Below are 16,751 nucleotides of genomic sequence, written 5' to 3'. Positions count from 1 at the left end.
AAGCGCAAGATACAAGGGCGAGCACAGCCATGCCCTACAGCATTTACTCCCTGTGGGAGAGACAGTCGACATTCTGTGCTGCTTTCAGAATGTTCTGGAGTATGTAAATAAGACTGCAATATTACTCTGCATAAAAGTGCTTCAGAGCCTCTCCATTACCTCCAGGAAAATGTACAGATTTCTTAGCATGGCCATGTGGCCCTTTGCAATATGGTCTGAGGCTGCTTATACCGCCTCAAATCATCACTCACCTACCCACATCCCGTGTTCCAGGTACCAAACAGCTCACGGCTCTCAAAGGCATCCCCACAGACTTTACACTTTCTCCTTTGCTGCTCTGTCTACATCTTGAATTTCTATACATCCTTTAAGCCCCTGTTTCAATGCCACCTCTTTCTTCCTTTGTGGGACACCCTCTCCTCTCCTGCCCCCAGTCTCTGTTGGCTCCGTGCCGACACTGACTTTGCATATTGTGTTGTAATACCATTTACCACATTAAAATCCAATTGCAGTGTCCACTTGCCTGTTTGCCCAACTAGCCTGTGAATGTCTAGAAGTCAGGGACTACATCTTACTCATTTTGTTTATTATTCATTGAATGAAGATGTAGTTGATATACTAAATAAGAAATCAATTCAAAAAGTCACATCGAAACTTTATTCACTTTTCAGTTTCTATGTGATGATATTTAAAGGCAAGGTATTACTCATAAGATGTTTTAATTGTCCTTTTCTCAAGCTTGTATGCATTTGTTTGAATTTTCATCTGCATTTTAAAAGGTTTTACATTTGGTTTATGTACAGTCTATTCATTATGGAAAACTATCCCAAATCCACCGATAAATATAAAAAAATTTCAATATAGTAAACCATTGTTCAAACTACTCGGTAAATAATGTGTAAGATTTTCACATTTATGCTTGTATGTGTGTATAGTGTTAATAAACTGAATAATTATGACTTGAGAAGAATATTCTTTAAATAGCACCCCAAAAAAAAAACCCCCCAAAAAAACCCAACAAAACCCCACCAGTTAGTTTCTCTTCAAACACTTGAATACCCCCAGAATGGCAAATACACTAAGGTTCTGTGGCTCTAACACTTAATTTTTCTATTTCAGTGATAATTACATCAATAAACCTGACTCAGCATTCGCTGCTGTTCAATTCATTAATTAAAACAATTTTACTGCTACCACTGTGATTTTTCAAGGATATCAAAAACACATTCAAAAATCAAAATAGCATACATCATCAGTTTTGATATGTGCATGGTATGCTTTACTTTGATTTCAGCTCTACAATTAAGAGAACATTTAGAATATAAAGAGAGAGAGCACATACTCCATATACTTTGAACAAAAATACTTAGAACACAAATAGAATTTTGTAGAAATGGCAATATTCATGTGAGGAGTAGCAAACTGCCAAGAGGTTCCAGAAATCCTCTTAGAATGGGAAATATAAATGCATATAAATACTTAAGTGATAACAACAAAGGCAGTGGACTTTATAGTCTTCTTAATTCTAGTTTCATAATGGTACATTAAAAAATTATTTAAATCATAGTTTACTGTGCTTGAGTGACTTGTAATGTATCCATGAAATAAATAGGTTTCATTCTCAAATGACATATGGAAGCTTTTGTTAAGAGAATGACAAGTCGCTATTAAACCATAAATGTATATATAGCCAGGCAATGTAATTATTTTTATATATTAGAAACTATTTGTATTGTGCAAAGCAGCACTCTAATTCTGAGCTCGATTTAGTAAGCATCCAACATCTTACTTTTGCTGTTTCTGACATCCCAGAGCACCTAAAACATAAAATATAATTTATAACAGGAGAGCACGCCAGAAGTGACCATTACATGCCAGAAGAGAGCCCATAATGGAATTTATATACGTTAGAGTTTAGCATGTGTAATAGAATCTCATAATATTAGAATAACACTGAAGGATCATTTATTTCTTGAAGCAACGGAATTCCTTCTTAATTCCCATAATCAATTCCCAAGTAGGCTGAAGGGTTCATGGATAAAGTTGAAGGAATGGAATTAAGGCAGGCAAAATAATACACCTCTCTTCAAATGATCTTCAGAAAACTCAAATAGCCTCTTTGTGAAAAGAACCGGGAGACAAATACCTGTGTCGTTGCTGGAAGCATCACAATTACGTGACGTAATGGGATACCCCAATGCCACTCAAGAGTTTCTCCCCAACTACTCTAGGATTTAACTGGAAACAGAATAGCTGCGCCTCTCTCACCCACGTGCGGTCTCTCAGGAGGAGCAGAAGGGGCGCTGCCCACTCCTTCAGAGAGCATACTCTGCCTGACATGGCCATTTGGAGTGCAAAACAGCGAAACGTCTTCTGTTGAGAGAGTGGTTTAAACGTTATCCCTGCAATAGTTCGTCAAAGTATCTTTTTCCTTTTAAAGTATATTAACTCAACTTTGAGACTTTATCTATGTATACAGAAGGTAGACTTTAAAAATAGTATTTCAAAGGACAAGTAAATTGGCTCCTTGAAATGTTTTCGCTGGACAAAGCAAGTATCTATTACACTTAAAAATACTGCCCTTTTTGTACCCTCTTTGTCTGCCAAATTAGCCCTTAATACTGTAGTATCACTCACACTTAGCGTGGCATTAGTGGGGTCCTACAACAGGTATACTGCTAAGACCCCAGGTGAGAAAGAAAGTCTTCCAGCAATGATTTATTTTATCGTGTGACCTGATGAGCATCAGTTAAACTGCCTTTTAATTGACTGGCTGTCTAAGTAACATGCCTTTGAGGGAAACACTACTTTTGAAATTTCCTTTGGCCAGGAGGGGAAGGAGCATGCTAAAGTCTTTGAAGTCTACAGCCATCAGACTAATTATCAGCACCATTCAATGTACATTCATTTAATTACAGTAAATTAAAAAGGATGTGGGGTTTGGGAGAAAAATAAAAGAGTCGATAAATGGTGACAGAAATTCCAGACTATGCAAATTATCAGTGCTTTTTCTGGAGATCACTAGCTCCCTCTCATCTTGCCCCCTGTGTAAAACTAACGCAGATAGAGAGAGTAAAAAGGGGTGGGGGGTGGGAAGGAGAGAGATGTGCTGTGGGCCAAAACTATGTAGGTACTTGATATTGTTTATCTAACTGAATCTTCATGGCCACTTACAAAGGAGATGTGATTTTCCACTTTTTACGGATGATAAGAGCACACACTTATTTGCAGTTACTAGGTTCCAGGCACTGTTCAAAGCACATTATATATCTGAACTCATTTCATCCTCACAATGACCCTATAAGGACTGTATACCATTTACTATTTCTCTATTCTACCCTTGTGGATACTGCAGCACAGGAAGGTTTAGTAACTTGCCCAAGGTCACACAGGAGGTGGTGGGACCAAATCAAACCCAGGTAATCTGCTCCCTACAACATGTTCTCAACTACTGCCCTCAGTAGGGCTCTCGAGTTCTGGGATCGCCATAAGGCAGAAGGAGAGTGCCGGCTCCTCCTGGTCTGTCCAACTTCAAAGGTCATGGCTTTCCGAGGGGCATAAGAGATTGTGCGGACAGGGAGAGGGGTCAAGATGAGGCCCCTCAGCAGGGGACCACGTAGCTCTCTGGGACTACCGTACACCTGACAAAGTAGCAAGGAGAATGGAAAAGTTGGGAACTCGAGCTCTGGGTGATTCAGGAGCCAACAGCCTTCGTGGTTGAATGAGAAGACCTAACCCCTGACCCCGGTGATTCTAAATCCGGGCACCTCTCATGATACCGTGCCGCTGGATGACAAAGGATGTTAATATGTTTTGGCTTCTTCTGGGAGACGATGCACAAACAAACATTTTTAAAGCTTAAATGTTGATGTCTTGGGGAAAAAAAAGTCCTTTGTTTCTGACATTTACATAGACAGTTGGAATTGAGATCAGATGACTTCCAAAGCTGCAGAGCAGAAATTCAGCCAGGGGTCTTTTAACGATATGCCAGAGACAGGAAAGACGCTTAGAACAATCCAGAGCATACTGGTAATTCTACCTTTGATGAGGGTGGCTCATCGCGGTTATAGCATAACCTCCAACAGCTTACCAGAACTCCTGCTTACCGGGTGGCCACAAACCACTGCCGCTGGTGCACGGCCGCCGACTGAGAGTGACCACGACAACCACAGCAAGCACTGTGTCAAGAAGGGACATCTCCCACATCCTGACCTCGGAACAACATGAACATTTGGAATCCCATACAAAACTCAATAGACTGGAAACATTTTTTCCTCAAAATGCTTCTTAACTTCAACTCCCCATGGTTGGTGAAGAGTTAGTTTTGCAAAAGAATAAATTTTATCACTTGTTTTGAGTCTCTGCTAACACAGAGACGTGTGACATGGTCCGAATGTTCTTTTACTCCGGTGGGATGCTCGGGCCATCAAAATTTCATTAGCCTCACAGCAGCGCTAGTGCCTTCTGAACTTGAACTGTTGGCCTCTTTATCAATAAATACATGAAACCTAATCCCTTTTAGTGACTAAACTCTTCTTTGAAGTTCTAACTAGAACATCGGGCGCTCGGCTTGCATAATTTTACAAATGTTGAATAACATTCTTTTTCTGGGGGAAACAGCCTTATTCACAGTTATTTCAAATGATGAAAACAGTCAACGAGAACTCCCATGCTAAACCGGATGAAAACAAGTCAGTGTCTGGTTCCTAAATTAGTTTCATTTTGGTGAGTTATATCACACATGTCCTACTTGTTTCGACCTAGAGGGATATAATAGAACTTCCAAGGACCGATCTGAGGCTGCTACGACAATGAACGATATTAGACAATTAAACTAATGACAGGCAAAGGAAAATATCACTGGGAAATCAATAGTCTTTCAAACTTAGAGCAATGAAAAATAACTGAGGGTAGAATTGACTTATTTTAGTAATTTATATTAGAAATATTTGACTAGAAGTAGTAATAGTAAAAATGCATAATAGTTTTGATGTTATTGCTTAGAAGACCATATGTAGGATTACAAAGTTTAGTTTTTCCTATAACCCAGCTGAAGAAAAACAACCATAGCTTTTATATCAGAAAAAAAATCCTCAATGCTCTTGTTTCATGCCACAATTCAAAAGGTCTGCTAAGTATCTCAGAAAATTACGCCTTCCCACCTCCTAATGCAATTATTTTCTATCAATGGAATCTCGCTCGTTCTGACTAATCACTGAATATTCAGAACAAATAAACTAATCTGAAATGTTCCTACAGACGTACATATTAAATCCACGCAACAGCCAATGTTCATTAAGAGGCCATATCTATTTTATTTCCTCCTTTGTTTGCTTCCCTTAGCTGACCTCATTGGGAGTTCCTGGACCATCAAAATGTTTTTTTAAAAAACAACCTCAGCCAAACCTTGGGGAAAAGAGTAAACACAAGTTTAAGTCATCACTTGCCCAGCTCAACAAACATTGTTTTTGACACTTTATACTCTTAACTTGGCTGACCTGTTTACTCTCAACAAATGCTACCAAATGTTCTGAATTTCAAGGCAAGCCCCTTGACACCCTCTTCTTGTCTCTCTTCATCCTGCTTCATAACCACCACCTGGTGCAAGGAAGGAGCGCACCTTTCCTTGCCTTGACATCACTCTATGAACAAGGTCTATGAAATCCTGGGGGAAGCACGTTCCTCCTCTAGGTAATGACAATCCACACAAATGGGGAGGGCCAGTGGTGGGAGAAACTCAGTCTTCCTTTCCTCCTCCCTACCAGTTGGGTATTTTATACTGCTAACTCAAAGTTGACAATTTGGTAAGTTTTAGATTTTCCTAAAAAAAAAAAAAAAAAAAAAAAAAAGGCCTGTGTTGGGACATTCACTGTGGGATAGCTTCAGCAGATATAGAACTTTAAAAATCATTACATTAATTTACGTTTTACCATTACAGATACAATAACAGGATACATTCATTGTCAGGGAGGAGAAAGAGATGCTACAAAAGTTGCCCCGATGTGAGAAAATATTTAACGGATACGGGTATGGATATGACGCAGAGAATCAGAACCGAATGCCTTATCTTGCTGCGTTCAACTCTTTTCTATATCTACCATAAATTTTATCATGTATTTTAGGGAAATTAAATACCAAGCACTACATTTGAATATAACTACTGTACCTGACGATTCGAGTAGAGGGGAAACAAAGCAGATACCAAATCTTATGCATTGTAAGGTTAGCAATTTCTGAATCCACAATGAAAACTGATACAAATACAGGTTTTACAGAGGTGAATGGATTAGCTCAGGGAAATGCTGGCAACCTGATTCAAAGACTCATTTTGTCAGAAAGAACTGTCCTTGTTTCCTGTTTGGGGATGGAATAAAGCCAGCCTCCACCAAGACCTGACACTTGAAAAATGAATACATCGGGCGCATATTATTAATTGATCTTGACTTTGGTTTAGTGCACTAACGTATTCTACGTAAGAGAAGACCCTGTTTTAGTTGGTTTAAATTAGACTTTTTTTCATGACTAGAAAGGAAATGGGTAATAAATAGTGGGAAGCAATAGGTACCACTTCATACTGTGACTTAGCTAAAACTGAGAGCTGAATAGACCTGCTTTCCTATTGCAAAGCAAAGCTGACAAAGTTGCTCAATAAATACTACAAATGAAATACCGTTGGTAAAACAACCATCTCTCTTTTCAAATGTCAATTTGACTAAAAATTAAGTTTCCTTTGAAATCTGTTATTGCATGTAAATGAACTGTTTTTATCATCCTGCATTAGCTGTAAGAAAAAAGTCCCAATAATTTATAAAGATACCTTTCTTACAATATGCAAAGCTGCTATCTGGATATCCTAAAATCTGATTTTTGTGTGTAGACTTAATTGCATAATAATGCAGTCCCCAAAGCACATCGAAAACCGTACTCTCCCTCCTTACCAAACTTTCATTGGCTCTCATCAACTAGTAAGTTTAAAGCATGATCAAATTTGTTCTTCAATCACTTGAGCCCTGTTAATAAACTATTCTGTGTGCTCACTCATCCATTCTAAGATTCTGCAACTTCTTTGAGATATCTTCAAGAGGAATCTACAAAGACATCTTTGATTATAAGCTGGCTCTGGGGTAAACGTTATCACCACTGGCTTTGCTACTCCACAGAGGATACCCGGTGACATGGTCCCAGGTAAGTCAAAACTAATCTTTTTTTTTTTTTCTGTACATAATTAAACTGTTTTTCAAAACTATAGCTAACACATCATAGACCACTTGCATAATTTAACAATCTGATATTGATTTTTTTCCAGGAAAAAATAAATGCATGATTCAAGGACATTTGAGTTCTAGAGTGCATTAAAACGAAAAGAGAGGAAGAAGAAGAAAGAGAAGGAAGAAGGGGAGGAGAGAAGAAAGGAAGAGAAGCATCCCCCACAGTCAACTAGAACAGACAGAAGCACTGAAGGCCAACATGATAGAGCAAAAAAATGGCACTTACCATTCTCACTGTCCGACTTGTTCTCGTGCTCCGTATCTGTCAGGGTGAGGGCTGAGTTGGACCGACTTGACAGGCAGGAGCTGCGGCCTGATTTGACCCCCCTGCCCCAAAGTCTCATGGCATGCTCTGGGGACATCACTGCTTCATTTTCAGTATCAGCATCTGACCCTGCACTGATAGAGTAACCTCTGTGGGGGAGCCCCATTTCCGCACAAAATGCCAGTCCTCTTCGAGTTGCTGGTTCACAAACTCCTAACTGCCTTAGGGTAAAATTCTGTCCTAATTAGGGGGAAAAAAAGATAACAACTAGTGAGTATATGTTTCCTTTTCTTCTTCTTCTTCTTTTTCTTTTCTTTCTTTCTTTCTTCCTTTCTTTCTTTCTTTCAAAGACATCTCTCTAAAATAAACACCCAAGCATTTCCGGTTTTCTAGTTATTGGCACCAGGTGTTTACATTAGCATTGAGTGGCATATGGTCAAGTGGGTGCCATTAGGAGAGGCTGGGTGGGTCTCCTCTGATGATTTCCCACACACCCCCACTCAGAGCTCCTCCGTCAGCCACTTAAGCCCATAAGCACCTCAAGAGAGAGGGGCAAGCCAAGGAGCGCAGACCATGACAACTCAACTCAGAGAAAGGACTAGTTATCAATGATAGAATTTTGTTTAGCCACTTGTGAAGCAATGGAAATTGTCAGTTATTTCCTGGGTCTTGACTCTAGTCCTCAATGATGGGATTTTTCCCACCCAGATGTCATTCCCTTGGAAGAGAAAAGAGAGTAAGTTACTTGATAAATAGAAACAGGGGCTTGGTCAGTCTTTATTTACATCTTCCCACCTTAAGTTAGCTACTAGCATAAACATATACTGCACACGTGCGTGTGCGCACACGTGTACATTCACTAGGTTTTGGAGTGTAGCATCTTGAAAATTTGCAGACATCTGACTTTCTAGACATTCTGCTTTAACAAACACCTGGAAACATCTGTATTGATCAGAGTAAACCAATTTTTGCAAATAAAGTGCACTCTAAAAATAAAAGCAGGAGTAATATGTATTTAAAAATTAATGACAAAATCAAATTCCCTGAAAAATAAATGCCTGTGAACCCTACAGGCCTTTACTAATAAATTGGAGCATAATAAAACTCACGGCCAGGCAATAACTACAAGCAAAAGTGTTTAAATTAGGTGACACTTGAAAACGACTCCTCTTATTAATGACTTTGCCAATCGTGTGTTTATTCTTGAAATTTCACATATGTTTGATGATAGTATGGCTGAGAAGAGAGAGAAATATGCTTGCTTGTATGATGCAGATACATGGCTCTTCCGTCTTGCCTCTTGTTGGCATGATGGGGTCTGAGATTTGGGTACCGACCAGAATCAAAGTACACGTAAAGAATGACAGTACACAAAGACTGACTTACATGCTGCCGCATGCCTCTAAGAACACGAAGCATTTATATCACTCACAGTTTTCATTTTCCTACTTCTGTCTCTTCAATCTACGAACACTTTAAAGTTAATTGGCTGCTGTGAGAAGTAACGTACATTATGTTTTTTAAAAAGAGGGTGTCATAAATTATTTGTGATAAAATAGTAACATGTGGAACCTTCTAGGAAAGGAGTCAAACATAATGCACGATATAGTATATATTTGGTTGTAAAGATATCAGTAGCCTCAGCACATTTGAACCAGTGTGGTTAATTGCTTTATTGCAGTGGTCCTATCAGAAGCTGGAATCAGGTTTATCTTGGCCAGACTTCCAAATGGGTTCTGACAATGACACTCATAAATAATGAAAATCAGTTGCTACAATTAGCTACAAATCAAACTGCTTATCAGAGAGATTTGAATAAGTATCTGAACCAAAAAACATGTCAGAAGAAAGAAAGAAGAAAAGGAAAAAAGAGCCCATGCAACAGTGAAAAAGTGGGCAAGTTTGGTGAATTAAGGCACCGTCTTGTCAGTAGTTTTTCAATAATTAGTGCAGCTTGTACTTAAGGAAGTAAATCCCGAAAAGGTCAATGTCATGGACAGTTAATGGAGCAGTGGCAGAAGACCTTCCCCACTGTTACTTATACATCACATTTTAAATGGGGAGGGGGGAGGAGCCGAAAGCAGTTTGTACCATTAAACATGTTGATTTTTCAAAATAAGAATACTAAACAATTTTTAAGGGACGAAAATGGATGGTAAGACCCCCTGCATTCTTCCTCTACTTCGGGAGGTGCTCGTTGGAGAATAAAAATAAGAGAGAGGTTAAAGGCAGTTAAAAACTCCTTCCTAATCTCTGCAATGCAACTGAAAACATTTTCCACATTATTGACTTTTCACACTGTTAACATCTTGATGCAAAAATCTATGAGATGAAGAAAAGCAGAAAGCTATCTTTAGTAGTTGTTATCCAGGTATGTAAACACAGTGCACTTTGCAAATTAATATCCAAGGCACCATCCCTGTGAACCAATATGTGTATCCTGAACTCCTTCCACATCTGACTGTCTGAAATCAATGTCTCCCAATAATTCAAAACTCTTACAGGCTCCTTCTGAAATGCAAGTTGGAAAGCGAGCACAAGCAGAGGAGAGCCTCGGTTAGGCTGCCTTCCTGAATTAAAAAGTTTGCTTGCGTTTCCTCTAGGAAAGAACATTAAACCTGACCTCCAGCAGATCGATGGTTAAGCCACTCACTAGCTCTGTTCAAGTCACTTTACTTTTCTACTTTTTTCATCTTTCAGGGCTCTGGTGACTGGGTTTAAGAGATGCTCTCTGTAAATGTGACTACCATAAAGCACGGCTAAATGAGAACGGCTTAAAAAATAAACACCTGGACAAATGTAATGAACAATCATAGAGAAATGTATAATTTGACGATGAGGAGAGGACCATTTCCAAATAATTTGAGGACAGCCCCTCCACCACCACCGTTGACTTTTCCTTTTCCTTTATTCAAAAAATATCTCTAGCCCAGACCTGCCCCAGAGCTTCAGGCTCTATTGGTGTCGATTCACCTCTTGGGTTAAGGGTTCTTGCGTGTGGGATCCCTTGTTTTAATGCAAACACCCCTGGGGAGATCTAGCGATCAAACGTGAATAAATTAGTTCTAGCGGGTTATTTCCCCGGCAATCTACCAGTGCTAGCAAGATGGGCCATACTTATGGAAAACATACGCAGTTTCGACAAATGGAGGGAAGATGGAGAGAAGAAAGGTTTCTGACTCCGGGAAGAGAGACAGCGGTACAGGTATCATGGAAGTGGGAGGGTTGGGCTGGGTGAAGTTATTCGGGAGGGTTTTAGGGCAATGTAGAAAAGTGCAGAGAAAGGCAGAAGAGATGCTTCTGGAACCAGCTAAAAACTTGACCGTCTTGCTTTGGCTTCAAGAAACATGAAAGAGATAAAGCACACATTTATTGTTATTTTCCAGGGTTTCTTCAGATTGTGTTCTTTGCACTGGTTCTAACAATATGACCTTCATTTCCTTCTCTGCCTTTTAGAATCTTTACATTAATTCTGTTTGGTTGAAACTGGTGAAATACGTATTTCTCTCCTGCACATTGAATTTTGGTAACCTTGAGCAGCAGGGCCAACACAGAGTTTCCCACTACAATTTGAAGCAGTACCAAAACAGTAAATTGCAGGAAGAATAAAGTACACCTGATTAAAAGGCAAGGTTAGCTTAGATTAGATTAGGCATTTGTGTTTTATGACACTCATAAATTTGAAAATCTATTTTAAAAAAACTGAATAAACACAACGTAGGCAGGTTGTATCATTAAAAAAAAAAGGTCACATTTTGAGAAAGCGAGGGAAGGTTTGTGACAAAGTGGGCAGGGCCAGATAAGAACAAATGTTTCAGGTAAGGTCAGCACATAGCGAAGCTACCCCTTCAGTAAAAGAAGGGGATTGAAAAAAATGGCTTAGCTACTTGGCCTTTTTCTCACACTGCATTTTTAACCCAGTCAGAGCAGGGAAGGATCTTTCAAAGCTGCAATGCCAAGTGATGTCACCAGTAAGGAAGACATCTGCTGTCCCTGTGTGAGTGAAAAGAAAGAGATTGTTCCATTGGGTGGTCCTGTTCCGAACTCACGATATTCTCTCCCCCTCCACAGTCGAGGTTTCCCTAATGCCTAGGTTTTGTTTTCTCTCTCTCTTCCTTGTTTGTTCTTTTTTGTTTTTTTAAACAGCTTTATTGAGACATAACTCATAAACCATATATTGTAGCCATTTAAAATGTGCAATTCAATGGTTTTCAGTATATGCCTTGTGGTGTGTAACTATCACCACAATCAGGTTTAGAACATGTTTATCAGCCCCCCCCAAAGAAACCTTGTACCCATTATCAGGCCCCCTTACCCACCTGTCCTCACCCCAGCCCTAGGCAAGCTCTCTGTCACTATAGATTTGTCTATTCTGAACATTTCAAGTAAAAGAGACCCTACAATATGTGGACTTTTGTGACTGGCTTCTTTCACTGAGCATAATGCTTTCAAGGTTCATTCATACTGTAGTATATATCAGTACTTCATTTTTATGGTCAAATACTATTCCATCGGATGGACTATCTCTAACAGGGAAAAACTCAGCATGTCTGATTCCACACTGCTTCTATTTCCCTTGCTGCCGCGACCTCTAGGTTAAAAACTTCTGCCTAGCCTGGCACGTGGGCATGTTACATCCAAGATTTACAAACACGGATTTTTACCCAAAACCTACCCCTGAGGAGATCAAGAAGTAGCCAGAGTGGTCATCGTCCCAAGTCCTCAAGATTGAGAAATGATCCTAACTCAGGTGGGGCATTGAATCTGTGCCCCATAAGGTTAATGAGGTTAAAACTAGCAGAGCGTTTAAAGCTTGTTTTCCAGAGAACTGTTGCCCCTCATCGGTTATTGTGTCTTTCACACCCCACTAACCAACTCACTAGCTGTCCCTGCAGAAGCCTGCACTCAAAGTCAACTGGTCTGGTTCCAGCCTAGAAGAGGCAAGGCCATGCATTCCTCACCCAGGGCTCACTAGCCCAAGACCCCACTCAGCTTATACCGGCTCTCAGAGGGTGCCCACAGCCCCTTCTCCTTGTCCCAAGACAACCTCTGGAAGTCAGGGGCTGAATTCTGCCTCATTCTGATGTTAAGTCTCCGTTTCAAAATGAACACGGGATATATGTTACATCTATGTTTGCTCAATGCACACGCCCCGCTGCCATTTTTCATCAATATGTATGTAATCTCAGCCCTTGTGATTATGAAAAACTTGCTCTGTCCCCCTTTGTGGAAGCGGATTTGAGCTCGCCCTCCCATCTCCTCCTCTGGCTGCCTCCCGAATAGACTGTTCGCTTGCTGCATACCCGACGTCTCCGTGTTTGGCTTTGCTGAGCATCGGGCAGATGGACTGGGGTTCAGCCACATATGCATTCATTGGTTAATGGACATTTGAGTTGTTTCTACTTTTCGGTTATTATTAAATGCTGCCACGTATATTCGTGCACAGGGTTTTGTCAAAAATGTCTTCGTGAGAGGCACTGCTGAGTCATATGGTAGCTCTATGTGTCACCTTTTGAGGACCTGCCAGGCTGTTTTCCACAATGGCTGTACCATTTTACATTCCCACCAGCAGTGCAGGAGGGGTCCCATTTCTGCATATTCTCCCCAGGACTTGTTATTGTCGGTAGACTCTTGTACCACACCGCGAGTGACTATATCACACTGCAAGTTTGCAATGGGGAATTGCAAAGTAGGACAGCGGTACTGAAATCTGGGGACAAACTAAGAATTGTTGTTCCTTTAAACAGTAGTAGATTCTGTGGGCCTGCTATGTGAATTCATTATAATTTTATGCTATTATTTTTTCCTTGCTTTCAATTATGCTGATTTATTCTTTGAAAATGATTTTCTATTAAAATGAAAACTGCTCTTTAGTTCAAAAGTCTACCTTTGAGACTAAAATCACCTGATCTTAAACATACATGTACAAATAATGATCCTTATGGCACTATTGCAAAAATTCAAATAATTGGAATGCTTACCAGAAAGGGAATGGCTGAATACATTATATATAGCCCATCTGATGGAACATTATGTGGCTAGCACAGTGAGTTTGAACCTATATCTTTGGATCTGGAGGGAAGCCCAATATATGTATATTTTAAGCAAAAAAACACAAGTTGCAGAATGGTGTGTACAGTCTGATTCCATTTCTGGAAACACAGAGAGAACCAACAGATTATGTGAGTGCTTATGGTTTTGAGCGTGAATGAAGGTGAGGAAGGCGAGAAAACTGTTGTGATGATCATTTAGAAGGGACTGCAAGTGAAGGAAATTAGTTATTTTCTCCACTTTACAATTTTGAATTTTTACTTTGCATGATAATTTCCTTAATTTAAAAAACATAATAAAGAAGAATTATAGGTTTTCTCCTCTTACAAAAACAAATATATTTTTTATTTGCTCTTTAATAGCTCCTATTCAATAATTAGAATTTTAACTTACTAGCTTCTCTTGGAGAAGCTGGGTTTTAAAAATCCTTCCTCGTTGACTGTAAAGATGTGAAGTTATGTAAGAAATATTGGAGCGATATTTGTCTCCCATTTCCTTTCTGCCCTTTCTTTCAACATACGAGGCTTTCCAAAAAGGAGAATACCCATCCATTTCTTCTATAATAACAACGCCCCAAACTGAGTTTGGGAAGTGGATAGAAGAATCAATATACACTCAAAAGACTGAAATAAAAAAACCCTGCAACTCTCTTTAAATATTTTCCTTGGTTGCTGTGAGTTTGGACGGATTACCCCTTCTCAGACACGGAGTGACGTTCCTCCAAGGGTAGAGAACACAAAACTACAAACTGGGCCAATATTTCTTACTTGATGCTTGCGGAATAATGTCACCGCCATCCTACCTGGAGTTCCCTCTTCTGCTGTGTTTGCAAAATGATAAGAAGATCACACAACAATAGAAATGTATGTCACTTTTCCCCTTTGAGACGGGATGCATATTTTATGGGACAGTCCAAATGCCTTCTTAAGCTAAATTTGTCACTGTTTGAACAGAACACCCATTCTTGAACATGCGGTAGAAATTTCAATGATGTGATACATCTATACTTATATGGCCCTACATAAAACTACATTTTAAGAATTAACTTTAAATCCCACATTAAATACCTTAACTGCCCCACCCCATGTCACGCTGTATGTAAAATGCAAATATAATGGCTTGCCCTCTTTATCTGTTAATGTGGTATTAGCATCCACCACCACAGACTGATGATCTTGAATTCGTAGAAGACAGAGAACAGGGCCAGTGTATGTCATAATTATAATCTGGTTTATTATTCAAAAGACGAGCCTAATGGACGCCATTGCAGGCTGCCCTGCCAGCATTCATCCTGGACTCGGCTGGGAGGGACACCTGTGTGCCAATGAGGACAGGAGTCGGAGGCGCCACAGTGAACTTGGTGAGGAGAGCGAGAAGGGAACACCCCAAGCAGGTGTGCAGGCAGAGAAAGCAGGGTTAGAATGAATGTCCCAGAGAATTCACATTTTCTTCAAGAGAAGATTTGTGAAGCTCCAGGGGACGGCAAACCCAGACACCGAATAAAAGGTTTGGTGTGAGCTCAAATCAGAAACATCGGGTTGCAAGTCTGCTGACATCTAAGTAAAGAGCATCTTCGTAAGCATGAATCGTGCAGCGTTTACATGCCCAACCACAAAAAATAGTGCCACTTTGATATAAGCGCCCATTTGTAATTAGAGAAATTACTTTGCAGCTAGTTTTTAGCAAAAGCATTTAGGAATGAATTTGCTTCTTATTTTCACATAGTAATTCTTTCTTCAGAACAATCCAAGACCCAGGGATGATAACGTGGCTCCCACCTACCTGCCGGTGTCTGAGTCAAACTGCAGTAGGTATTGGTAGAAATTTGCATATGGCCGGACGTGAAGCAGCAGGTGTTTAATAATTGCTACTGAACGCACCGGGGTGATTCGCAATGTGGATCCAAAACCGGCAACGTGGTGAGGACCGGATACGAATATAGCAGGAAGCCGGGGGCTCCAGACATCAGACCAATAAAGGGCGAGGCGGGGGGAAAGGATTACCCCCACTGTGGCCGGAGGAGGGCTCTAAGCTACATCTATCTACTCACACCTTCTGGTGGGTAATCTACAAAGCAGGTTGGCCGCCAAGTCTGAACGAAGCGCTTGCCTCCTCAACACAGCCAAAATTAGTTAACAATCAGTTAGGCAGGGGAGCTGAAAGAGGGAGCTCAGAGGAAAACATGGACGGACGTGAAGTGATGATAAACTGGAGCTATTTAACTGTGTCTTTAAGTACAGAAACATAAGGTTGAGTAAACATGACCATCTAAATCCTTTAATCCCGCCGCTGACATTTATAGTGACTGAGAAGGATTAATCATTTTGATCTCTAAATGAATCATTTTAAGTAGTTAATATTTAAAAGTAATAAACTTTGGAGTTGCGGTAATTAGCCTGGTGGATCTGATTAATGCTTCGGATTTTTGTCTTTCTTCATAAAATCCTACTCTCACAAAGAAAAAGTTTTCTCGGCACCAGTATTTCAGAAGTATTTCAGAAAAGCGGCTTCAGATTCCTTTCATTTTTGTATGATGACAGAGGTGAGGGGGAACACTGGGGAAATGAAAAGTTTGGGGTATAACTGGAAATTCATAGCAGCATTAAGTGCTGAATGGTAAGACCATATGGTCATATTTCTTTTGAAGTCTAGGATCAGTTCCCATTATTCACTATAATGGCATCCAAGACTAAACTAAATCTCAGTCTTTAAAATTAAAAGCATTTTGCTCTTGGCTCTCAAATCTTCCTCTTTCACAATTTCCAACATGTTGGAATGTTTAATATATTTTCATAATGCAAAAAACACAAATAAATAAAAATAAGAGGAGTTAAGAAAAAAATGAATGCATTCCATTTCACTTTGGAAGCAGGATAAAATGGTATAGAAAGACACATAATTGATATCTTGAAGGCACTGCTAATACTATTTTTACATCTGCCCAATGCTATTGGAGACATTCTAAAATGATACATACAACCTTCACGTTCTACATCTAAGAAATATAAATCTAATTCTTTTGACCTCTCTGGAACATACAGCATACAGAAGGATTTTTAAATTATTTATCATTTTAGTAATATTCTAGCAATAAAACTGCTCCCCTCCCCTGACGTAATCTATATCTAAGAGCTAAAAATGGGCCTTTTCTATTTGGAAATTGATGA

The 16,751-nt window shown here is 39.7% G+C and overlaps 1 protein-coding gene across 1 annotated transcript in view; it reads right to left on the bottom strand.

Moving 5' to 3' along the window:
* Positions 1-16,751, bottom strand: part of TENM3 (teneurin transmembrane protein 3) — a 586,425-nt gene that overhangs the window by 399,166 nt on the left and 170,508 nt on the right. The window contains exon 3 of the mRNA XM_040643363.1: positions 7,495-7,773. Coding sequence (XP_040499297.1) covers positions 7,495-7,773 — 279 coding nt within the window. The remainder of the gene's footprint in view (positions 1-7,494; positions 7,774-16,751) is intronic.

Source organism: Ursus maritimus, unplaced genomic scaffold (assembly GCF_017311325.1).
Source record: "Ursus maritimus isolate PB19 unplaced genomic scaffold, ASM1731132v1 scaffold_28, whole genome shotgun sequence".
NCBI classification, from domain to species: Eukaryota; Metazoa; Chordata; class Mammalia; order Carnivora; family Ursidae; genus Ursus; species Ursus maritimus.
This window is presented reverse-complemented; position numbering and strand designations above follow the sequence as displayed.